The sequence below is a fragment of the Glandiceps talaboti genome, chromosome 20 (assembly GCF_964340395.1).
Source record: "Glandiceps talaboti chromosome 20, keGlaTala1.1, whole genome shotgun sequence".
Lineage (NCBI taxonomy): Eukaryota > Metazoa > Hemichordata > Enteropneusta > Spengelidae > Glandiceps > Glandiceps talaboti.
The window spans coordinates 17,444,732-17,471,682 of NC_135568.1; the positions used below are offsets into that span (position 1 = coordinate 17,444,732).

Sequence of the window (26,951 nt, forward strand, 5' to 3'; positions counted from 1 at the left end):
AATTATATTTTGCAATAGTAATATTTTATCACATTGCTCGTGTTGTCTGTATACAGCTGATTCAAAGCCAATTCTGGATTTCATGTTTTTATCAGAAATAAATTTGTACATTAAACATCAGACTAAGAATTATTGTCAATTACTCATAATATTTTCTATTTTCTATATGATTTTGGAGAGAGACAGAAAGCAAAAAAACCCTCTGGTAAGTGCATTTTGTTTTCTTGGAAATTGCCGTAGGAAAGTCATGTGAAATTTAAAGCTGGAAATTGCACACACTGTTTAATTGCCTGAAGATGGTTCAGGTATAACTGCTCTTATTTGTGGATGCTTCCAGTAAGATCAAATTTCATAGTTTTTTACTAGTCAAATGCGTGTTTTTAGTTGTTGCTCATTTTTAAATATTCTGATTTCCTTTCATAAGGGCCACCACCCATCATTTGACAATAATGAGAATAAATAACACAGTAACTTTTGGAACAAATAAAAGTATCAACTTTACAAAGATAATACTAAATAGTGTTTTCTCTTCCAAATAATGAAGTTCTGAATACAAAAAATTAGAGAAATGAAAAATTGTAACTTGATTTATTGTCGAAAGTACAGGTATGGTTATTGCTTTTTTTCATGTTAGGTACTGTATAAAATAATTTGGTATTAGTTCCTTTCTATGAGACTGGTATAAAGGACAACATAACAAAACATGCAATTCATCTTCAAAAACATTAAGAACTACATTTTCACACAAAAATATATTTTTTGTCAGAGATGGCTTTACCAACATGTCTGTCACTCTCAATAGCTAAAGCACAATGTATTTTTTAATGTATGGTAATAATATATTCAAAGTATATAAAGTTACAATATGCAACATGCAAGCCATGTTGAACATATTCAAACAAAAAATATGGGTTTATACCTAGTTGTTCTGCATCACAACAAAGTACATGTCTACATTATCGGAACTCTGGTACTTGAAATGTCAGTCAAAATATTCAAAATTACCATAAATATAAATTAAGATTGACGAGATTTATTAAGGATTACATTATTCCCCAACATTTTTGTTCACTCAGGTGGAATATACTTGTAACCTAAGGGTTTGTCAGAACTCGTCTATCGACTCTTAGTATCCAGGCATTATCTAAAAGCCTTGCATGCACCAATGATATGCAGATACCATGTTGAAAACTGATGGACAATATTCTTAGCATACATGTAGTCCATGTGTTCTTCACAGAAAAGATTGCAAGGATGATGCTTAATTTGCATATTAATTTGCATATCAATGTCATCTTTTGCATACTCAATGTGTGTGCATGTATTTAACACATACATACATTATACATGGACATTATATTCACAAGCATTTCTCTTCATGTGAATGTATCACTGATAATACATGTATTGTCATTCACAGAATACCAAACTTCAAGGATGGTAGAACACTTTTGAAACACTACAGAAACCTGCCAAGCATGGTTGTCTTATAGGTGGCAAGTGTGCTTGTTGTATAGTGGGAAGATGAACACATATTGTATACGTGTACCTGCACGTGTGTTAAATGTTGAGCAGCTTCTACTGTATGTTTATTATCAGTGTTGCCATTCTCTAAAAGCAATAAAATGTACACATAGGCAGGATTACAAATGAAACAGCCAAGAAGGACAAACTAATCTTAAAAGCAATAATTTTGAATTGCATGCATGTACATCACATATGTTTGTTAGAGATTTTTATTAGAGTGGAGCAGTATGGATGTAAACATTACTACTTTGTAAATGGTTTTTCCTAATTGACTTAGCATTGAGTAGGATACGGAGGCATTCATCGGATTCGTTAATTAGAAAATGCAAACATTTACTAGTTTTTTATTAGATCAATATTTCTATGTACAGTAGGGATCAGGCTCATCAGAAAACCACACACGCCAGGGGTTTACAACTGTTATTTTGCCTAGAAACACAGACATGCGTTACTCTATCCTTTTATGTTATACTTTAGTTGGTAAATTCCTACCATAGCCCTACAATACTTATATACCTGAATTCAGTCGCACCAGGGGTTTGCAAATATTATTCTGTCTGGAATCACTAATATGCATAATACTCTATCCTGCTATGTTATATACTTAATATAATGACAATATTTCAGTAACCATGCACACAATACTACCTCAGTGTCTCCTTTCAACATGTTATTAACAATTCATTTTCAGTATTTCCAAACTTTATCATCATATTTTTTGCACTTTACATTCAGGATGCTCCCTTCAAAATTAAACTGTCTCTTTTTCAATAACATATTAAGTTCCCAACATTTGCACTTTACATTCAGGATGCTCCCTTCAAAATTAAACTGTCTCTTTTTCAATAACATATTAAGTTCCCAACATTTCAATTTAGTTTTTGCCCTTCATAATCCAATTTCTCACTTTGCTTACTGTATCAAACTGTTCACCCTACAGCACAATATCAACTTCCAATCATTCTAATATTAATACCATCATTTTACAAATACCGCATTGAAATGTTCATTTCATATCAGATTTTTAATATGTTTTCATCTAGTTGCTCTTCTATGTCATATTTGCACTATAAGTAGCATTAATACCAATATTAACATCTTTACATTTCAATATCATAACATTTCATATATCAACTAACTGAATACGTCAATTTCACAAAGCTGGGGGGTTTTCAGATTTTTATTTCCCAATGTTACCATCACCTCCTACATTTCTAAACTTAATAATTTCAACATATTCCCTTTCCATCACAGTACTAATGTCTCAACATTTTTTTTCAAATATAAATAAATCATTCTACAACTTCACTTTTATATGATTGGTGTCTTCTTTCCTTCCAACAATACTCTCTCAAGAAAAGATGAAGATGTTTACTTGATTTAGTTTTATGATATTTTTATTATTAAAACTTGGCGGGCTCAATAAATCTCAACTCAATATTTATATAAATCATATATATGTGTATGTGTGTGTGTGTTATATATGCCATGTATAATTTATATAAATATATAATTATATATATACATATATCTGTGTGTGTATATATATACACTATATATATTGTACATATTGCAAGTGTGTGTGTGTGTGTGTGCAGCTAACTAACTCATTACATTTGAAATTAGAACTTGAGTTTTTAATCAACAAATCTGTTTTAGAAATTACTCCACAAACACTCTAAAACTCTGCACAAATTTCAAATCATTAATTCCAAATGATTGCTCAGGAAAACTGTTTTCACCCTTACATTGTAATTTTTGGTCTTACTAACCCAATCAACTTGTCTTGAATACTCACGTATATCTGCTCATCCCAAGACACCTACACAACACATTTCAACTCAATTGGCCCAGTAGTTTTGGAGAAGATTTTCAAGCATTTGTACCCAAATTCTATTTTTAGATCTAATTTGCATAAAAATAACTCAATCATCTTGTCTTGAACAAACTAAAATCTGCTCATCAAGTGACACCTACACACCAAATGTCTGGTCAATTGACCATGCAGTTTTAGAGGAGAAGATGAAAGTAGAAAAAGTTGATGGATGGACAACAGATGGCAGACGACAGATGCAGCTTTCACTGACAGTGGAGCTAAAAATATACTTTTACAAGCTTTATCTAATTAATTAAAAGAAAGTATAAATAAATAAATACAAGAAGTGTGTGTTATTTAGCTTATTTGTACATTATAAAGCTATTTTCTGATTACGATAAGTGTTAATCCCACAGTGAGTAGTAGGATTTGTATCCAAATTAAACTAAATTCTAATGTTCTAACATGGTTAGTGAAGCTTAACCAATTTTCAATCAGTTAGGGGGCTTTTACAATCCAACCAGAAACATATTAGTACATATCACCAAATTTTAAAATAATCAAATCAAATGATTGTTACTAATTTAGACAATTTTGAATTATTTTGTTTCCTTTGCCTTAATTTGTTTGTATATTTGTTTCAATCAACATAGAAAATATTCCATCCAATGAGTTCCATCCAATTTATCATATACTAGCATAAATCTATTATATTTTCCTGCTTCGCCTTATCCATTTCTTTGATCATTTTCCCGTTTTCTATGTTGTTTCTGCAATCTGATTCATCTTACATAACACAGTCTCATCATCTCATCGCTGCCTACAAATTATTCAGGAAATTTGATTGCATGCCTGTAAATTAGGTGTTAAAATTTATGTTGTTCCAAATGTGACAGGTCCGTAGAGATGACAGGGATAAATGTAACCTCTGAAATGCTTAATCATCGTTCTGATACAACTTTACATTAGGGAACATCGAATCGATCGTTACAATTCACATTGACATCGGAACATAATTCATCATCAGCTATCTCATCAACTAAGGTTCCTCCTCATACCCATATTACTTCCTTTGGGAATTAAACTGCCCTAGTTCAGAAAATATCCAGCAAGACTTTGTGCTTCCCCTGAGACTGCATAAAATTATGCTGAATTTGATGATGTTATCAGTTGTTGATACCATCTGAAAGCAATGTCATGGTATGACTTATTTATCAGAGTCCAGGCAGGATATTCCAGTGGTAAGTCCCACTCATTATTGCTAAGAATATCCCAAGCACAGAATAACGATTCACTTCCTTTCCTGTATGATGTTGCAAACATAGCCTCGGGCATTTCACTTAGTACAATAAATGCAAAAAAATGGGATGCAACTTAGGCCCTCGAGTCTATTGTTCTTAAGGTCAGGAAGTACATGATGTTCATCAGTAACATCTTATTGATGATTCTTCTGGTTCATTATCTTAACCATGATATGTTCTAACATTATGAACATATTCAAAACTGTAAGAATAAGAAAATTATCATATGCACAACACACTTGATAAACTAGGAGCTTTTGACTGCAAATTGTCAGTCTTGTTGATTCTACTCAAGTTTTCTTACTCTTTCTGTTACTTTCATGTTTCCATAAGTATCATTTGCCAGCCATACTGATCGAAAACAGGTATTAATTTGAGCTGCTGAGCTGCATTGATTTCATAACATCTTACAATATGACATTGAAATCTAAAATAAAAATGGTGTGTGTGTGTACGTGTGTGTAAATGTGATGTTTTATTGACACTGGCTATAACATCACAACAAAAACACTGATCACTGATAAAAATCAAAGGTATAATATTTCTTCACAGGAATGTTGGCTAGAATGCATGATGTATATTCAGTACAAATTTACCAATTGAATTGCACCATTTTGCCAATGTCTGTCAGCTCAGTATAGGAAGTGCTAATATACTTAGATCCCTTGTATCAATGCCATGAATCTTGTCCTATAACTTGTACCATTCTCCATGAACAATATACGGATGTGCCCTCCTCTTGTAATTTCCAAAGACTCTTTTGATAAAATTAACTTTTCACTGCCCCATACAAACCATAGAAATGCTACAGGCTATTGGGAAATTGTATATCATAATAACGTTGGTGGTAATTGTGGTTGGCATTCTTCCTCTGGGGGAAAAATCCAAAACCATGGTGCTGGAATTGCTTCACTTTCATCTTCAGGTACACTTTGATCACTGTCAGATTCAAAATCTGAGGATGAACTCTCAAAATTGAACCTACATGTAGAACTTTGCAACAGGTCAACTACTGCTCGATGCCATGCTGGAGTACAAACACAAAATCAACCTTTGGCAATTTGAACTGTGCTTGAACTTACTGTGCAAGTCTCATTTTAATGGAAGTATGACGAAATAAGAATATTTGTTAACAAAATCACTGATTGGACATTTTTATATGATAAGGTATTTTGCAAAATGAGCAAATCAGAATATACCTTTCAAAATATGATACCTGCAATGGGCCGATGTATCAGCCCGTGGCAATTTACATATGAATGGGTTGGCCAATCAATCGGCCTTGGGACATTGAAAGAGTTAAAGTTACCATATGGATGAGAATTGCAGTATTTAATTTGGACTTTTAATTCATAAAACAATTTCAACATGTCTTCCTACTTGAAAAATTAATGTGAAACAACATTGTCTAAGTGTGTGTTTGTAACTTAATACATTGCAAAAAGCCAAAAAACACGTAAAAATGTTTTGTTATTGTATATATGTACAATAATTACATGCATTTTACACATTTAGTAACGTTTTGCAATTTATTGAGTTACAAACATAGACTTGGCATATGTTGTGTCCAATTAATTTATGAAGTAGGAAGCCATGATAAAACTTTTTTACAAATTAAAATATCCACCAAAAGAAATACCCAATCCTCATCCATATGACCACTTTTAAATCACATAATTAATGCAAAATATGGTATCAAAACACAAAAATATATCCACATGCTTGAGTCAATCACCAAATGGCAACTTAATATGTACACGTAGCAGATGACAGTACATTACATGTATTAAATATACCGGTGATATGTACAAATTAGTTTGCAATACTGTGTGTGCATTAGTGCAATACATAAAATATCATTGAATATGTGTAACAAATGATAATATGCAAAAGAGTGTGATTGATCCTGAAAGATGAAATTGTATCACATGCACCCGGTATGATTTTGATGGAAATGTATTGTTTCAGTTGTGCTTGTGAAAGTACTGTTGCCACAAGCAATACTACAAGTATTTGATACCCAAAGTACTCCACACTTGCACTACAGTCACAGATCAGGGGGTTCTATCCCATTTACATGTACTTGTCTGCGCAATGAGTTTGGGAATAAATTTGGCAGTTGCAGCTTCCTTATAAACAATTCTAGGCAAGTGTTTGTGAGCAAAGTCAGAGGGGGTCTCTCTTGTCAACAAATTGTAGGGAGAACACTGAGGAGCCGATATTCCTCCATGGGTACACACCCTGATAAATGACCATATGCCGCATCTTCCATGGTCAATGTTAGGACAGTTATTCAACTTTCACCACTTGACCATGAATGAATATGTTTCATGGTCACATAGACATCCTGAGCATACATTAACCACATTTTAAAAACAACAAATATAATCACTTATTGTCAGCTAGTCAAAACCATACATGATCAATCACTTTTTCATGGTCAACATAAAAGCACCATCAGTCACATATCCAGGAACATGTTTCTGAAAAGTGCAAAACTTTCATGAAATTTAGGCTAGCCCTATCTCATCATGCCTAAAAAATATCACTCTCATTGTCATTAATGCTATCATTATATCACATCTCAGGACAACTTGTACTGATTGATCTTGTCATACAAAGAGATTTTAGATGAGGTCGTGTAAAAATACTGGAAGTCCTTGAAACCTCATAGCGTCCATCCCACAACCTTGTCAGACTATTAAAGCTATTACCATGGTCAATCAGTAGAAGGATATAGATAAGACTGATAATAGTCTTTTAATTTGTTTTCGATCTTGACAGGGTATGATTAATTGCTCAGAGACTACATTTACAGGTTTAGCATGAACATTCACGTCTCACTGATGGCAATCCTTATCAAATGTTAAACATTTAGAATTGTTCATCAATCTTATAGTTTCATAAGGCAGGTCTTGAAATCATTGTTTTATATGATAAAGTTATTTTGTAATAGTTTTCATGTCTTTCACCTGACTCATAGTCACTGTGGTCAATTAAATAAATGTTATTTCAATCTTAATGAGAGAGAAAGGTCAAACAACATCCCAGCTAATAACCTTTATCAATAATAAAACATAATATAAACTTTATTAATTCAAATCAAGTTTGGAAATTTAAACGTGGTTGCCCCTTGTGTAGTAACTATTAAAATGCCCTAGTGTCAAAAGAAGAATGAAACCGTAGAACCTGAGGGAAACTTGCACTGATATCAGTTAGATCATCTGGTATCACCCTTCTTGCAAACAGATTCTATTGAGTTTTTAACTATACCCAGCCAGCCTGGGTGGGTCCAAACCCTGACTTACACTGGTAACAGATGTGCTAGCTAACCACTCAACCACTGCAGAAAAAATGGCATCAATCTTATGCAAGTATACATTCACTGTCCTTGTATAATTTAGTCATCATTTTTTCATCAAACATGCCCAAATAGCAAGCCTAATTTAGATTTAATAAAAAGGACTGTTTGTCATCATATTTGTTGTGATATTTCTTAAGTGGCCATATAGATGACAACCCAGGTGTTCATTTTATTGATTTTCAATTCATTAAAGAACCTTACACAAAATGAACAAAAACTACACAAGACCAGTCTGTGTTTGTAAGTGTATAAATTACAAATAGTCAAGAAGCTAGAGTGCATTTGTTATAACAAACGTTTTACCTACTTACCTTTTGCCAATTATTAATTATGTTACAAACATTTAGTACTTTGCATGTGTTGTTTCACATTTTCAAATAGAGAACATAGTAGAATAGTTTTCTAAATTAAAAAATCCAAAATTCATACCCAATTCTTATTCATAATGGCCACTTTATGTGAAGTAATACTTGCCAAACAATTACTGACAGAAGCCTCTGTGTACAGAATAAACAAAGCGTAGCTCAATTCATACAGAATTATACAAAGTACAACAACTTTTTGGAATATGACACCCTGTGGAACAGATATAGCAAGCACCAGAACCTAGGATCATCACTGTGTCTTCACAAGTACATATGAAAAACGTGCTAACGTCTAGGCGGTGTCTCTTTGAATTCAAACAACACATTAATATTACTCAAATATCTATATCCAATTAATCTTAGAAGCGCTTCCAATTCAGACCAGTAAAGTTTTATCCCATTTTACACGTTAATCTTCAAATTTACATTTTACCTCGTAAAGTTCATGGTGAATGTTGAGTGATGAATAATGCCCAACACTCATGTTGTAGCACGTACACGTTTAATATGTACTGTATTTTATGAGAACAAGCTAATAGCACTCATAGCCTAGGGTCTAATCATAGGTCCTGACTGAAGCAAAACCATTCATGTCATATTAAATGGTTAGAGGTTTGAACTATCAACTAATCTTAAGATCAAGTATTCAAGATTTATTTCACCATGTGTGCATTAAATCTTCCAATTCCACAATTGCTTTAATGAGGACTTACATGAAACATATAGGGGTTTTGCTTCATTTTGAACTACGTGTAGTGGACATGATATTCCAATTTAGAACTCAATTAATGCTTTGCTTCATTTTAAGATATTCTCAAGTCATTATATCTACCAATCAATTTAAAGATTTTATCATCAATTTGTAATTTATTGTAGACTTTTGTTTCATAGTGAAATATTCAAGCGTATGCATGTCATCCAATCTGTAACTTATGGACTTTTGTTTCATTTTGAATTCTCAAGTTATTATATCTACTAAGATATATTGTTAAATTTGCTATGGACTTTTTTTTCATTTAAAAATATTCTGATGTCATTTTATCAATTTTCAATTTGTAAAATTATGTACTTTTGTTCAATTTCATTTTTTTTACATTATTGTGTCAATTGTCTATATATTTTGTAACTTTACAGACTTTTCTCATTTTTTTAATATAATCTTATGTTATTTGAATTGTACATTAATTTTGTAACATTCTGGTCTTTTGTTTCAAATTGAAATATGTAATTAAAAAATACTGAGTCAGGTCTAGTGCGAGGTAGTCTATATGCGTGTGATATAAACAAGACATTAAATATTACATAAATTATTCCTTGCAATAATTAAAAAAACAAGTCTATATATATAACTATACTTCAGTCAGTTTTCAGTAAGATTTGACTGCTTCTAAATAAACTATTTATACCCTGCATGAACCAAGTTGAACAAAAATATGGAATATATACTCTGGTCGTTCTATATCACAACAACTCGCGTCTATGTCCAGACACGCATGTCTACATCACTGGTTCTGCTGTGTTCGAAATACATGTTAAAAATTAAAAATTTGTCACTACTTTTCCCTACTTTCCTTTGATATTACTGGCGCTGCTATAATTATGTTACTCTCCAATATTTTTGTTCATTCAGCCGGAAAATACTCATGACCTAGCGACTCATAGTGACAAAGCTCCCCTAGGTCACTTGTATTTTCCTTGGCTGAATGAAGTAAAATATAAGGGAATAATGTCAAATGATTCTGTAGGACTATAAAATAGCATGCAATGTGCCTCAAAATCAAACTTTTTCATCTTTTGCTGTTACTTTGTTCAAGAAAACGTAAAACCGTTCTCTGAATCATGGAAAAAAAATCAGGGATCACTTATAAAATTTTGAAACACATTGTTATTAAGATTAAGCCATGTTAGAATCATAATGTGTGCCGAATATTTAGAGTTAATTCTTAGGGAATATGATAAGATTGATGACTTTCTTGAAAACAAGACAGTGGATTCCTAAATTTATTCTTTTTTTCTTTCAAGAAGACAAAAAGGACGCTTGACCACATGGTGAAATTTGGGGAGATTTTAAGAACTTTGTCAAATTTTTCCCCAAGGTGTAGTCTATCTTAAAGGAACCACTTGTAAGAGAGACTTCACTTTATTTTGTATGACAATGTATGCCATGGCACAACTGACCTTGTTTTCTTCAATTCGGTTGAATTTTTTTTTTAATTGACACCCTCGACAATATTAGAAAAAATCACAGCATCACTGATTGTCAGTACCTGAGCATAAATTATTTATTGGTGGAATTCAGTAATTTAATCAAACAAATTGCTAAAAATTTCCTTCAAATATTCCTTGTCATTCAGACTGTTAAAGTACAATTAGGAATAAAAAATATGACCAACATGTACTTGTACATTTATTTTATTATTATTTTATTTTCTATTTTGGACCGACCAGCCCATAATTTTTAAGGTGTTATGATAAGAAACATAGATTTAAGTATGGGCACCCTGATAAAAGGTCCTCACCTTTTGTTAATTCATTACTTCATTCACTCACGATAAGAAACTGAGCAGAAAAAAAAGTTGACATGTTTCTCGGTGATGAATGATTCACCAGAATCATCACTCATAAAATGAATAATGTTATAAGCAATACAAGAACAACATTGTCTGACACTTAGGTCATATTATCAAATTACTTCTTTTAAAGCTGCACTATCTACAATTGGAATGTGTTTTTGTGAAGATGCAATAACTCTCATAATATATTGTACACCGTGAATAGTACTGCATCACCAGTTGGTAAACATATTTTTTGTAGCTGTATAAACGATTAATAAAAATCACCTTGATTTTTGGGTTCGCACCCAAATATCAGCCTCATCAGTGGTGATAATGATTTCAACCTGTTTGTGTTCTACTTATGGATAATATCAACCACTAATTAACATGTACAATGTTTAATTACTTCTATTTTAACAATTTTCAATGAAATGTTGTTCATGTCGAAAAATTAGACTCCAGTTACAACTACATACTTAGTTTTAACACAGCGACATATGCAAAAACTAAGTTTAAACTTGCCTCTACACTACCTACAAATAATACTGACCATTAATTAACAGACAAAGTGTCTTTTCATAAGTAACTGACCAACAGTTAGTGAATATATCTTTGGTAATTTAGTGAAAAAATGTCAGTTACAGCTAGTGCAGATTCAAAAGTACTATATATAAATATTTCCATAAATCATAGAGTTCAACATTCACGACTTGATTGAGAACAAATGTATTGGTTTCATTCACTTTCAGTTATCAGTTCAGAGCTGGCATCAATATGAACTTATGCAGAAGTGACGTACCAACCTTACCAGGCAACTTTCGTTAAATCATAATAAATGTGTTGTTGAATGTTTTTATTGTTATTGTATTTATATAACAATACAAAAAGACTTAATTTCCCAATCAACAATGCAACGAAATATCAGAGTCTTCCAATATTTTGACGACTCACAGCCATCTTCATCTGGGAATGAGGCAATGACCTAAAAAAGGTCATGACCTCAAGCCTCAGGTGGTGTTATGGTTAGAACCAGTTTTCTGGGTCTCCTCCAGTAGCAATGGTAGGTATAGATCTGAATGAATGAATGTAATTAAGTTTTGTTGAGAAGTTGAGAATTCTACTCAGTGAATGAAACTATAAACAATACAAGCAGCCAAGAATATGTTTATTGCAAGTTCCTAGCAAAGCCTTCATTGCTACCCAAGTTTGGATAGATACCAACTTCATACTAATAAAGTTAAAGTAAATGAAACCAATGCATTTTATCTTGTTTAACATTCATTTTTATTTAATTAAATATAATGAATCATAAGCTTACCCTTTCAACTGTTCTCTGAATCAGAAAAGCACTAGAACACAAAATTCTTCTCTTTTTTTTAATAAAGAAAAGTGTTTGGTAAAATGTTTGTAGAGGAAATCAGTTCAATATTATCATCTGGTTGAAAAAAACATCACATCACCACTTGTCTAAATCTACATGGCGCTGTGTACGGGTCAAAGGTCAAACTAATCATAAAGCATTCTGATCCCCATATAGATCAAACATATGCCTCAATTTAGCACAAAAAGTCTTTTTTAAATCTAAATTTGATGAGAAATGCATGCAAAGTGATCATAATAGCTAAATGTGAAATCAGTCATAATCCTACAAGGCTGACATTCAGGTCAAAACCGAAAGAATTAATCAGTGAGCCAGTCCCTAAAGGAAATATTTCAATTGACATTCTATGTTCCCAATTTTACAATTTAATACAAAATATACCTGTTGGGAAATATTTTATCTAAATACCTGCAAAACCTTCCGAAAAAAGTATGATTCATTTATATTAAAGGATAATTTAGTGCCACTATTCTCCTGTCTTTTTGCTCCAAGCAGACAGCTGAAAACATTTCCAAATATTGACAATCAAACCTACACCATTGCATTAATACATATTTGATTTTTTTTTTAAACTGTCATACTAATCTAGTATTTTCACTCCAAGCTGATATTGTTTTCATAAAATTGACAGTCAATTCACATTACTGAGTTAAAATATGTATTGAATGTTTAAAAAATTTATCACAGACCCTGAATGTAACCAGTTGAAGGCTCGCAATAATGTAAGTGTTGTACACTTTGTAGTTGGAATAATAAAAAGTGAATATTTCAGGTACAGTTTTCCTTTGGTTTTTTAACAGACTATCACCTTATTTTTGGTAGCCAGTAGTTTATACAAATATATTGATATTTCACTTGTCATTCAAATCAAGCAGTTGAAGAATTCAAATACTTTGATTGCAAACCATTACCATGAGCTACTTGTGAACAATTTTGATCATGAATATCCCTGTACCTGGGTGTCAGTCTGTCTTTGTACAAAATGTCATTTAATGTCATTTTATATTTTTTTCTGTTTATTGGGTATTGTAAATGTAGTTTATGCAGGTTGTCTTTTATTTCTGTGTACACAGTATTTGTTTTTTGGTTCATGTTTATAGGTGTTAGTCACCTGTGTGGACTACCTGACTTTTGTCAAAGTTAAATAAACAAATAAAATGTGTGTGCCACACTCAGAGGACTTATACTGCTGACTAGATTTGCTAATTCTAGGCCTTGCTATTTCAAATGATAGTGATCAGTACATCGTTAAAATGTCCTCCATGTTTGTCAAGACGTCCATCTCACTTTAAAGTCTGCAGTTAAAGTATAACTCGGGCCACTGAACTGAAAGCCAGTGTATTTTTAGAACTGCAAAATCTAATGTTGCCATTGTATAAGCAACAAAAGAAGCTAAGAAAAGAGACAGGAAAGGATCAGTACACTCTGGTCATCAGAGTGAATGTTTTAGCATATCAATGTCATTTATACCAAACAATGCACCATTTGCAGAAAACGTTTGACTGAAAATTCAAAATGGACTATTTCCGGTTATTTGCAGGTCATGCGACTACACTTGAATAATTTGACACTTAAATAGCATCAATGTATACAGTAGAGAAAAGCTTTCTAAAGTGTATAGTTAACTTAAGGTATTTGGTGTAAATATATCAAATGGAATGCAACTGTTAGTACCTTTTGTATGGTCTAATACCTTAACTATTTAACTTCAAAATATATTTTCCCAAAGTTTTTGCCTAAATTTTACTTTGACATACTTTAAATTATGCACATTGTAAAGATAACAAAAGATTTATCTAATATAATATAATCAAATTTGGATGTTTAGAATTTACATTATATCGTATTCTCTTGAGCATTTTTTTAGATTAAATTTTGAAAAACTTTCACAGTCATGGGATATAGGTCTATGAATAAATTATATACTAAATTAGAACAATTATTTATTTCTTAGTTTTAATACTACCACTTAACTTACGTTAATTGATGGATGGGTAGGCGAGGGGGGGGGTGAGTTTAAGAAAGTGAGCTTCTCAAGGTGAAAATATTTCAAAGACTGCAGTTTTACCTTTCCATTTGTTGAAAATTACATGGTAAGCATAAATGGCACCACATGAAGTCCTTCACCTAAATGTACATACTTTGTGATTATTACACAAATAACAAATATATAGATCTGTCATACTGACGTCAACTCACATGCTTAAAGTCTTACAACAGTTTGATATTTTTGAGTGAAATATTTTGATGGAAATGGAATATTGTGACCAACAATTTAGACGATGTCAAGAAAGGCAAATTGAAACCTTTCAGCTAAATTAAGTTCTTCGCACAAATGCAAGCTCAAATTGCATCCTTTCAACAGTAAAATGATGCCATCATTTCAAATGACAGTTGGGCTCAGTTGCATGTATACATGGTACTTTAAGTAACATAGTGTTATAACACATTCCCAAAGTACAACACTTGTCCAATGATCTAAAACTAAAATGAATCATTGGTTGTTTATATGCCATCTTTAGAGAAATCCATTGCCAGTACAGTAATACTTTATTTCTACTTCAGACTTTTTCTAGTCTTAAAATAAATTTCAACTACCCCTCATTTCTCAATCCCAATTTCCTTGATTTAAAAATCTGCTAATAGCTTATTTTAGACAAATGAAAAACTTCCCTTGAAATGCTCATGGGACCACTGTTGATGAATGAGTTTCTCTCCCATTAATATATAACTTGGAATTCAGACTACAAGTTTTACTAGATTTCATCCCACAAACTTCCCAGCATTTTAAACCTAAAGTTTAGAGTATAACCTGCAATCTGTTTGCCTAGCGTCTTTCTTCTGAAAGAGAGATGACAGTCATGTGAACAGAAGATAAGATTACTGGGGAAAAGCCTGACAAACATACCATTGCCATATGTAAATTGTATTCTTAATGTAGTAAGTGGGTAGCATCAGCAAATCAGAAGCACTTAAAATTACATGATTCTTGGCAAAACTACATTTGAATTAAAATGAAACTAAAAAAAAGACCTTGCAATATTTTACAGAATGTTTGTGATATTCATAAAAATACTGTAATTGAAAGATTACTGAGTTTAACAAAAGATTTTTGCTTGAAAACTAGCAAATTGTCAAAGTGTACTATATCAATATGTATATAAGGTTTGAGAATAGGATCGCTATGTGTATGTTTGATGATGACTGCGTTCTATGTTTGATCGGCGAAATCTGAAGATTACGACATGCTAAAGGATATGAAAAGGAACAAAAGCAAAGTTGATTTTATCTTAGCTGCATTTCTTTTATGCTTAGGGGACTCAGAAAGCAATTTACATCAACCCTGTGTACAGTTCACCTTCTGTGAATCACAGTTTTAAGAATTGACAACGTGGCTGAAAAGAAGCCTGCAGTACAAGAAGCTCCTCAATATTGTTTAAAGAACCCATAATGCCTCATCCCTGTGTACAGCAGGCCTTTTCTGACTCAGATTTGTTAATTCTTGCAGCTAGGAAGTCTTGCAAATCAGGGTTATTGAAAATTACTTTCTTGTCCACTGAGCTTAAAGAAATGCAGCTAAGATAAAATCAGTCTGCCTTTAATGATTTGCTATAAATAATTCAAGTGTTTTAATACAGCTCATACACCTTTACCAACATCCTTCATACGTACAAGTCATTGCCCTGATTGCTTATGTAAATTTGACAATTAGAAAAAAGGGGGACCACTGTTTCTTGTTTTTGTGATCTTCAACTTCTATTTTCTTACAAACAATCATATTACCAATCACACACCATGAGACTTTAATAGGCTTAAAAATGTATTTATAGTGACTCCGGCATTAATCTCCTCGCAAGCCAGCAGTGAAAAAATGCGACAGCTAATAAAACTGTGGCGCAGCATTACATAAATGTGTATACATGCAACGAAATGGTGGTATCACTTGAATGTGAAAACATCACAGAAGTAACAATCAATCACTCCCCCCGCAGGCTTTTCACATGCATCACAGCAAATGGTGGTCTATGCAGAATGAAAATGAACCTATTTCCTTGCTTTTGGGACTCTATTGACTTTACGCAGTATAAAATACACTTGTGTGTGTATTTTACACCGTTGAATGTAAGTACGATAGATTGGGCAATAGAAACGAAGCTGACGTGTATGTTTTATTGCTAAGTCTGTCCTTGTTAGCTATTTGGTGTGCACAATTACATTAAAGTATAATCGCAGACATTCAGGATTATCTAAACGAGCCTTCTGTCCGACAAAAGGACGTTACCACACTTGATTTCCAGCATTTCCTCTGGGCTATATGTCTAGTACTAGACTTCTTGACATGCTGTTATATCAGTGAAAACATAATTGCTGTAAATTTTGAGCAGAGAGAATATCTCATTTCATGCTTTAAGGCCCATTACTTTGAGCACAATGTCAGGCATTTCACCTGAAGATAAGTCATATAACAGTTACCCCAACTGAATGTGGCACAAGCTGAATTTATAAGATTTTTACTCAAGTGAGAATATTTTAAAATAACCACATTCCAGTATAATGTTAATGTCAATCAGTGCATTGTCTTGTATGACATTATGATGGTCTCCTGGCATTGTTAGAACAGTTACTGCAGAGTAGGAATTTCCTGAACATTTTTTTAATGTATCATAAATTACATCATCGGGTCTTTAATGAGTGATATCTTAATACTAGGTTTGAGTTCAGTCAATTGCAAGTGGTAGTTAAGTGTACATGCTTCAGTATGTACAATAATGCAAGTACCTTTTTAAATATGCAGTATTAAAATGTGACACTACACCTAAAGATGTATAAACTCAGCATTAAGACCCAGTTACATGATGCAACTCGATAAGCAACGCACCAAGCAATTTATCGCATGCAACAAATTGCCTAATGTACAAACATAATTGCATGGCACTGCGACATTGCTAGGTGCATCGCAAGGAATCTGACATGTTGGATTTTCTGCAACTCATTGCAAGTTGCTTCTCAAGTTGCCTGATGAATTGCCCTATGTTATAACCACCTCTTCACATCGCAAGCAGTAAACTATATATCCATGGGTCAAATGACTTTCAATGTTATGGCCACCATATATTTAGTATAATATACTAATTTGGCAAATATTTTTGATATAATTTCGATTTATCACCACAATTACCGCTTAATTTTATCACGGGTATACAACATTTATGAATTGGTTTCTGCCAAATATCATTTTATTTCTAACTATATAATGCAGGTAGTGACGTTGGAAAGATTAACATCGCCATAAACGAACTCCAAATTGTTCAGTCATTTAATTGGCATAGCAATTTCATAACTTTGCTTATACATTTCTTGCCGCTAAAAGACTTGACCTTTATAAATTTGATATATACAACATTTATAAGTTCATATGTATACTCATATGCAACAATTTGCTTTGTGAATTACCAAGCAATATAGCTGCATTACTTACAACCTCAGTTGTAGTTACTAGTTTCGGCACATGCGACGAATTGCTTGTCGCCCCACTGTAAGTGGGCATTATAAAACAACTAGAAATATCATTATTTCTATTTAAAACTTCTTATTTCACCTAAAAATTTAAATTTTTCACCAAATGAAATGTATCCCAACCTATGCAGGGGTGAACAAATCAACTGATCCTGGGTCAGGGACTAGTCACGGGCGGACCACAAAAATTTTACCTTGTCTGGTCCATCAGACCAGTACCGTACTGTTAATAACTATGTTAAAAAGTCATCTGAATATACAGATTCATAGGTAAGATTTAATGTTTCACATTAGCGGGACCTGGAACACTAATTCTTTCAACAGGACTACTGGATTTTTTAAGGCAATGGTACGGAGACCACCAGTTCACAAAATGATTTATTCACCCTGCTATGAATATTTATTCACCTATCTTTAATTGTTATATTTGCTTTAAAACAAATGTTTTTATATCACATTGCAGTTTATTGTTTGTTAATTACTTGGGGTTTTGTGGGTTGTTTATTGATATTTTATTTTCCTTTTTTTCTGTGATTACAGTTATAATACACTTTAATCTGTTTTAGCAGTGAATTTAGAACTCATTAACTTTTAAACAACACAGAAATCTGATGAAATCTACAAGGACATCCCTCATTACTTCTATGTTAATCACATCCCGTCTGACCCTACATTTCTTAAATCTGGTGAAAATAATATTTTAAAAAATTATTCACACCATGCAGGAGTAGAAAAATCATTATGCGACTCATGATTGTGTATAGTGTGCCAACATGTGTATACCTGAATGAGAATTGTCATTCAATTTGTGACAATGTGTCATAGTTTCTTTCAGAGTCTATTTACTGTATTATGAATTTAAAGTATAAGCAATGTGTATTTATGCTCTTATTTATTATTTACTTTTAATTTTAGTCTTAACTAACCGACTGACTGACAGTTACACATCATTTTTTAAAGATGGTGTTTGAGGTGAGCTTTGAACCTGGTGAGCATCGAACCTGGTGCAATGAGCTTTCATCCTTGTTATTGCACTCCATTCTATAGTCTGCATTTGTAGATGTATATTGAATAAAATATCAAGCAAAATTTAATATGCAGTAACCCTCCTGTAATATTCAACAACTTAAAATCACCAGAGGAAAGATATTTCTTATCTATCTTGCCAGACTTAGGGGGCTTGAAAACTAATGCTGTCCTAATTTTATAAACATATGGCAATTGCTTACTTCGTATTACTTCATCGTTTGTTGAGATGAGATGAATACTGCATGTATTATAAGCTTAAGTGATAATTTGGATAGTTTACATTTCATATTAAAGGATTAAATATAGCTGCAAGCATTATTATCTGCACGTACTATTTGTCTGCTGTACATACGAGGCAAGTATCACGTTCATCACTTAAAGGCACACCTAGGTAAGCTGTAAATGGTTGACAAATTGATTTCATGCAACTTCCAGTAGATTAATGCAGTTGAATAATTTAGTCTTACCTGTGGTTTTTTCTGCCTTCCTTCATCCAACTGAAATGATCTGTATGATTGTCATACAATATTCAGTTAATAAGAAAATCTACTTATGTATAAGAGTATAAAATTTCCTACAAACTAAAACCCAGTACTTATTCCATTTTGCTACTATATTTTTATTAATTTTAATTGTCCCTAATTTTCTTGTTTGTTTGATTTCTGATAATTTGTTGTGCAGATATTTTATCTTACATGTTTTGCTGTTTTATGTTGTTACGTTGTCTTGTGACGTTGTATTGTTGTATTACCATGTGCTTATTGTGTTGTATTATATTGTGTTATACAATGTATTAAGTAATTATTATGATAGTACAATATAGTTAAATTTGGAATGATAAATTGGTTGTGATGTTGTGTTGTGTTTTGTTGTATGTATTGTGTTGTGTTCTATTATGCTGTGTTGTGTTGTATTATGTTGTGCTATGTTGTGTTGTGATGTTATACATACATTGTGTTGTCTACAGCGTTGTGTTGAATTGTTTTGGTTTATATTTTGTTGTGTTGTATTATGTTGCAGTGTTCTCCCCAGGATTTTGTCACAAGAGGGGGGAATTGTTGCTGAGCGAAGCGAAGCACTGCGTGCGCTTTGCGCACGCTGGGGGGTGGTCAGGAGGGGGGTGTCCCCCCTCCTGCCTAGGAACTTTTGCAATTTGCATCTTGAAATGGTGGCTTTTGGTGGCACTTTATTTAGCCATTTTAACCCACTTCAATCATGTGAAGTGTCAAAGTGTCAAAGTGAGTTTTGATATCTTAATGTTTAAATAGTGACAGAATTTAGCCAAATTTACCTGTGTCAAAAAAAATAGTTTTTTAATAGTTTGTCCTAAATAGTTACTCAAATAGCTCATTTTAACACAAATGCTGAAAGAGTGTAACAAAACAAAATCTTCAACTTTCTGTAAAAAATTGCAGCAAATTTCAAGATGTTTCAGGACAGTTGTAGTGTTTACTACAAAACGAAATCCATTTTCAAGAGCTTCATTGCATCATCACCATACCACTACCAAAACAAACAAAAGTCAAACACAAGGGTGAAGATAACTTTGCCTTTATGCATAACAGCTGAGTAACTTGTCTCACTTCTGTGAGAATTCTCCTGTCTTTGTAATTTCCCCATTGGTGACTGCTTGTTCAAAGTAAACGGTGTCAGATTTGGTCCATCTATTGATATTCCCATAGTGATTCAATTCGTCTAAATGTACTCTTTTCTAGTTGACTTCTCATTAAATTTATCATTTAATTCCCGGACTTGAGAACTGCTCAGAATGACGGACCAGTATTTGCGGTGACGCAAAACCATGCGTATTATACCGTACGCAATGGAAATTAATTTTTTATGCATATTTGATCGAACGATCCGTATCCTATACGCAACGAATTTTGTTACATTTGCCATACCCCTCGACTGACGATCGTACTATACTGAGTGAGAGTCGATTGTTTTTATTTTGATACATAATTATAGACCACTAACGAACTTGTACCCTGGCTCTGTTACAGTCAATGTAAAAAAGACGCAACACTAATGTTGCAATTTTTGTTGCCATTGTTGTGTCTAACTGGAAAATTAATAGTACATGCCAAACACAGCTGCACATGTTCAAATGGACACTCAATACGTCACGCTCCCACGTCAAAAAAAACTCACACTGTAAGACATGCCTCGCCATGATATAGTTCTCTTCAGCATGTTCAGTTTTTTTTACGAAAACAAAAATAGTCGGTGACAATACGGCATGGCAGTTTCAGTTAGCACAGGTCTTTTTTGAAAGAAGGCGAAACCGCTTCGTGTCACTATGGGTGGTAATGAAGTCAATCAAAAGAAAATGAAATAAAACGAATCGGAATACATAGTTTTCAAGTGGGACAGGTATCCGACAAAACTTTCTGCTACGACGACTCACTAAGATTTTGAAAGGTCAAAGATTGTACTATGACGACACATGCAACGTCCGAACTATTAAACTAAAGGGAAGGGACAGAGGGGAACTTAGCGTTCAACTTCAATACTGACGTAGCCATGGAAAATCTTACTTGCGTGTTTTTATATTAAGAGAAGCAATTCATAGACACAGCGACTCTGAAAACCATAGATTTTGTAGTACATTTAGTGTACACGTAAAAACAGACCGTTCCGAGACTTTTGTCACGGCCCACCTATCCATGAACAATGGAATCGCCCACATTGACACCACGTGTTTATCTGTGTTGAGGCCATCGCATCTCACCCGATAACTCCGTAAGTTCGATCGTGGTTCGATGGGTACGAAAATATTAGCCCATTTTCGTTTCGATTACAATTCAATAAATAGTTAAGGAACTAGAATGTACCATTTTGTTCATTTTAGTGACATATTATTTAGTATCATCTAAGTAGTGTCGGTGAACAACACATGCCTTTCAAAGTTTCGCATTTCATTTTGTTTTTGTACCGTAAACTCGAGAAAGTGTGTGTTTACATGCAAACAATCCCACGATCTGAGTTCAAGTTCGCCCTGAAAAGGGCCGACGTGTAAAATATTCCGTGTACCTCCTGATCTTCATTGAGCTAAATGATGGAGGAAAGACATGTTGACTGTTTGAAAGCTATAGAATGAATGACAAGTTTGATGAAAGTATGCGTGAATGTGATTCGCACGAAGTTTGACATCAGTGACAGTAGCCTCTTTACCGAGATATTTGACTTTCCAAAATGGCGACCATGAGATCGTAGCGAAACCGCGAGAGAAGTAAATCGTTTTGCCCCGTTTGTTGAAAAAATATTCAATTCATTTTTTTTTCGTCAAAACTTACAAGGGGGCGCCAAGAATTTACAAGAGGGCGCGGCGCCCCTGTTACCTTGTTCAGGGAGAACACTGATGTTGTGACGTAATGGGTCACAGATGTCAAATTAACGTTGTTATAATGTAGTTGCAGTATGCTAAATTCCCTCATATTCTGTTGTTCAATTTAATTTTTCATTTTGTTCTTTCCAAATGTATCATTACATTCTGTTTTGAAATTTTTGTTTAAATATGCGTCTGTATGCTCCACTGCATACCTATTTTAAAAAAAACATTTATTTTAAAATAGCCAGTTGACATTTTATAATATCGTGTTTTTCCAGTTGATAAGTTGCTGGTAGAAAGAAAGTCATCAACAAATACGATCAAACAACACATTGTTCCATAGCTTAATTCCGATATTGTAAATTATTATTATATTTATAGATTTTACATGTAGTGTACTACCCTTTTAATAGACAAATCCATCAATTTCATGGGATATTTATTACACCTTATTTAGACACAAAAAAACTGAAAAAAATATACATGTATTTCTAATTTACGGATGTTTGACATTTAAACGTCCCAGTAGAGATATGAGAGGTTTCTGTATGTCAAAATTCCCAAAATTCCTGAATTTCCCAGTGATTTTACCTGAACCTCTCCCAAATTATAGTTAACATTTGCATGATATAATGAGTTTTACCAAAATGTTCTCTTCGTTCATAAATTCAAAACCTAGTAAATAATATTTAATATTTATTTATTGTTATTGAGTCGCTATCTCCATTCTAAAAAAATTACAAAAACTGTGGTTTCCATTACACTCAGTTTTTGAATAGGTGGGACAGGTAGATTTTGCATATTTTGCTATTGGTAGTTATGTTTTCCATTGTTTTCCATATGGTCTCTGTGTTATTGGTTTCTTCCCATCAGATGTACAGCCATTACAAATTGGAAGAACATTTTTATATTGTTATTAAGTTGTTCTCAGTTTCCACATCCACTATTTCTTGCAAGATTTCACAATTTTCATGATTTTCTTTGTTTTTTTCTCGAATACGTACAAAAATATGGGAAAATTTGGTAGAATATTTCATAAGTTCTCCAACACAGAAGCTCCTCTTGGTTCACAACAGCTATACTTTTGGAAACATTACACCACATCAGACATTATAGATTTGTCATTGTGTGTGTATTTATATACTCTGTAATATACTGTAACCATAAAGTTACCAACATTTTCAGCTATATGTGATAAAAATGAATGTAAATTTTAATTTAAAAAACAGGAACACATTATTCAAAAAAAAAATTTACAGCTTGTAGGCAATATCCTTAACAATCTGAACTTGTTAAATTTAGGAATGTTAAAGCTATGCAATCAGTCTACACATGTACCATCATATTTTCATACAAAGTCGATGAAATTCAAGTTTTGATCTGTCAGCGTGGGTCTAATAATATATTGTGTGAAAATCAATAAAACACTAAATTCCTGAGTACATATTTAACTAGTTATTATAAACCTGCAATAGATGTACAACTGGAGCATTTGTTGGAACTATTTTGTTAGATAATGACTTACTCTTGATATTGTACACTCTGGGCAACATTGAACCATATGTGGGTATTTGTGTAACTGTACACATAATATATGGTACAATAAATTCAATCAAACTTATTTTAGGGTCCGCACCTTAAAATCAGTGCCCGAAACCTCTACATTTTCGTAATTATCGTGTTTCATGTCTTATTACTAGTATTTAACCAATTTTCAGTGGATGTTGGTTGTCTTATCAAGAATACCATACTCCTGTTACAGTTGGTGCAGTTTTAAGCAAAAATACTTTTCCACATATGCAGACAGCGTAAGACAAAAATATTAGAAAAATAAAAAATTCATTTGAAACCTCACTGCCACATGATGTCAACCCTACCCTGTTCCGGTTATGGCAATCAAGTATTTTAAGTACATCATTTTCTATGAAATTTCACAAGATACTCACTTTCAAGACACCCATTAGCATACTTATGACATCATCATCATTTGTGATTGCTGCAATCTGCAAACTAAAGTTCAGGCCATTAGGGGATTATCCATATGATCAATCTCAGGTCACACTCAATAGCAATTAAACCTTAGATAAAATATACTAATGCAGTTTACCTCTGGTACCTTCTCTAATTAATTACTGTGGTAATATTTCAAGCTGAACCAATCAAGAGAAAAGATGGATACACTCAAGTTTGCAAAGGTTGGTATTTTCTAGTTAATTAGACAATGTAAAATGTCATGGGATTAATTAGAATCATTAATTGGAAACAGTTAATAGGGTAATTGCACTATGAATGTTTTTACGTAACATATCTATCTACTCTCTCTCTCTCTCTCTCTCTCTCTCTCTCTGTGGAAATCTTGATCTGAAACTAATGATTTGCATCCGTATATACTAGTAAGGTTATTATATGTACTATGATAGTGACTAGCAACACATAACAAGTGGGAAATCATTCACAGCAGTTAGGCACAATGTGTGAATGTGCCAAATTATCACATCTTTTTCTGTACATGAATGACACTGACTAAATGTGTGAAAGCTGTAACAATAACCTGTGATTGCTTTACAAATGTAAGCACCCCATCTGATCTCTTTAGAAGTGTTGATCCCTTAGACTGTATGTACTCAGTACATTCCCTATGTTATTTTCCAATTCCAAATTAAAGTACCTTAACTTTATATATATTTTTCTCTATAAAAGTTTCTTTTTTAAACATAAATTGTCAGTTTATCGGATTGTCATGTCCCTGCCAACACTTTCACATCACCAATACATTGACACTTTGTTTTTCAAATGAAAGGTGATAGCTATGCTGCTAGTTAAAACACATCAAGTAAACAAAAATGTCATTGCATAATCTGATTAGCATTAATATCATAATTTTAAAATAACGTCCTGGCTTTTAAAAATCTAATGGTCACAGATTTCTCAAGCAGTTACAGTTATATGATGTGTCAGCCATTATTATGCAAATTTGCTATCATTTTCTTTCTGACAAGTCACATGTATTTGTCTTTGAAAATGACTTTTTTCATTTTATGTCGTACCAGTCGATATAAATCGATATGGGGTCAAGAGACCAAATCATTCAGTCCCAGTTAATTGTTCTCAATCAATTGTTTTTTTAAAATTCGATAAGAATATGTTTGATTGATTGTTGTAACCCTTGCTCGACACAAAAATTGTAGTTTGAAAACTTCAGTCGATTTAATCTCTGCATAGAGTATTGCTGACTAAACTACTATGGGTTTACACGATTTGAAGGAATACAGCAGCTTCGCGATGCACAGTTGTGAGTGTCGACCGCTACTTCGCCTATTTGCACAAGTCCTACTTCCTAGTACAGTACTACGTTAGCAGTTGATAATTTCCAAAGGCGCGTCAATCTGCTTAGCGAACTTGCGCCACCGTCTCGCTACAATTTCACGCCTCATGCAAATTTCCAAAGCGAAGACAAGTTTTCGCTTTGCACCTTTACGCTTGCTTGCCTGTATTACATGAAATTAATCTGGAAAAGATAAAGTTTTCCAGACAGTTCGCGTGTCATATCGTTATCGCGTGTATAGCTCTGACTCAAATAAAACATTGGTCAGGAAATAGGCTACAGATCATCGCTTACCTCAATTTTTTCCAGAAACATAACTTTTCCGGAAAACACAACGGAAACAAAAGATGAACATTTCGTTCTTAGTTTAAACAAATAAATAACTAATGTTAATATAAAAATCTGCATCTGCAGCGGAAAGACAGATTACGTTGGGGCTTTTGGCGTGCTTTCACCCAACTAATTTGTGAACTGAAGCGAAAAATAAATCCATACATCTTTATCGAAAACTGAAAAAAGGAAATCCATCTTGTGTTCACTATCCACTGATAATATACATCTCTATTTTGATAAATATGGACAGACAGTTCCAACTTTGCAAAATAATTGATCGAGATATTTCCATTATATTTTGAGCTGCAGTGATAGAGTTTGCATACTTTTATATGTGGGTACTTTGTTGACATTTTGCTTGTTGTCACGGTACGCGATCATGAACAAAATGCGACGCGCGTGTTGTTCATCTGTTTCCTTTTTTATGCAAAAATGTTTTCACTTCAAAACTAGGGCAGGGAGACGGGTACTTACGTGTTCCGTCAAACCTAGTCGCAATGGTATCGAGAAAAGTGTTCTGTGGCGCTAATAGTCCTTTCCGGGCTGGCATCTTGTTTAGGGGAAAATGATGTTCGCTGCTCTTGAACTATTACTACATTTCCATTATTATAGCCAACCTGTGCGATGATGCAGTGCCAAGCGATCATGCCGTGTTGTATCCCAGCCATACGAGCATCATGTTGTCAATAGCTGCAACATATACGGCAAAGATAAGGTGCAAATCCACGATCTTTTCTACTCCATGTGCAATCGTGGCCAGTGAAGAGATATCGAGAAATCCGCTCAAAGTATCGGACGACAACTGCTTGCGGGAAAGATAATTCGCGACGCGTGTGAGACACTCTGGTGTGTTTTTTACCGTTCGCCTAGTATTGCCAAACGCGAGAGTCAACACAGAAAAGTGTGCCGTTTTCATATGCAAATTTAAGACGGTTTAATATAAATAGGGGGATAATTGATTATTGAAAAGGATGTAACCCGTATTTTTTCTAAACCTTGAAAGGGTTATTCAATACTAATATTTTGCTAATGACAGATCGTATGATCGTCTGGCTTTGGCTCCTTTTTAATAGTTTACCGTTTGTCAGGTAAAGGTGCATGGGTAAT

The 26,951-nt window shown here is 33.2% G+C and overlaps 1 protein-coding gene across 1 annotated transcript in view; it reads right to left on the reverse strand.

Annotated features, from left to right (window-relative positions):
- Positions 1-26,394, reverse strand: part of LOC144450741 (voltage-gated delayed rectifier potassium channel KCNH8-like) — a 143,459-nt gene extending 117,065 nt beyond the window's left edge. Inside the window, exon 1 of the mRNA XM_078141436.1 lies at positions 26,319-26,394. Coding sequence (XP_077997562.1) covers positions 26,319-26,394 — 76 coding nt within the window. The remainder of the gene's footprint in view (positions 1-26,318) is intronic.
- Between the last annotated feature and the right edge of the window lie 557 nt (positions 26,395-26,951).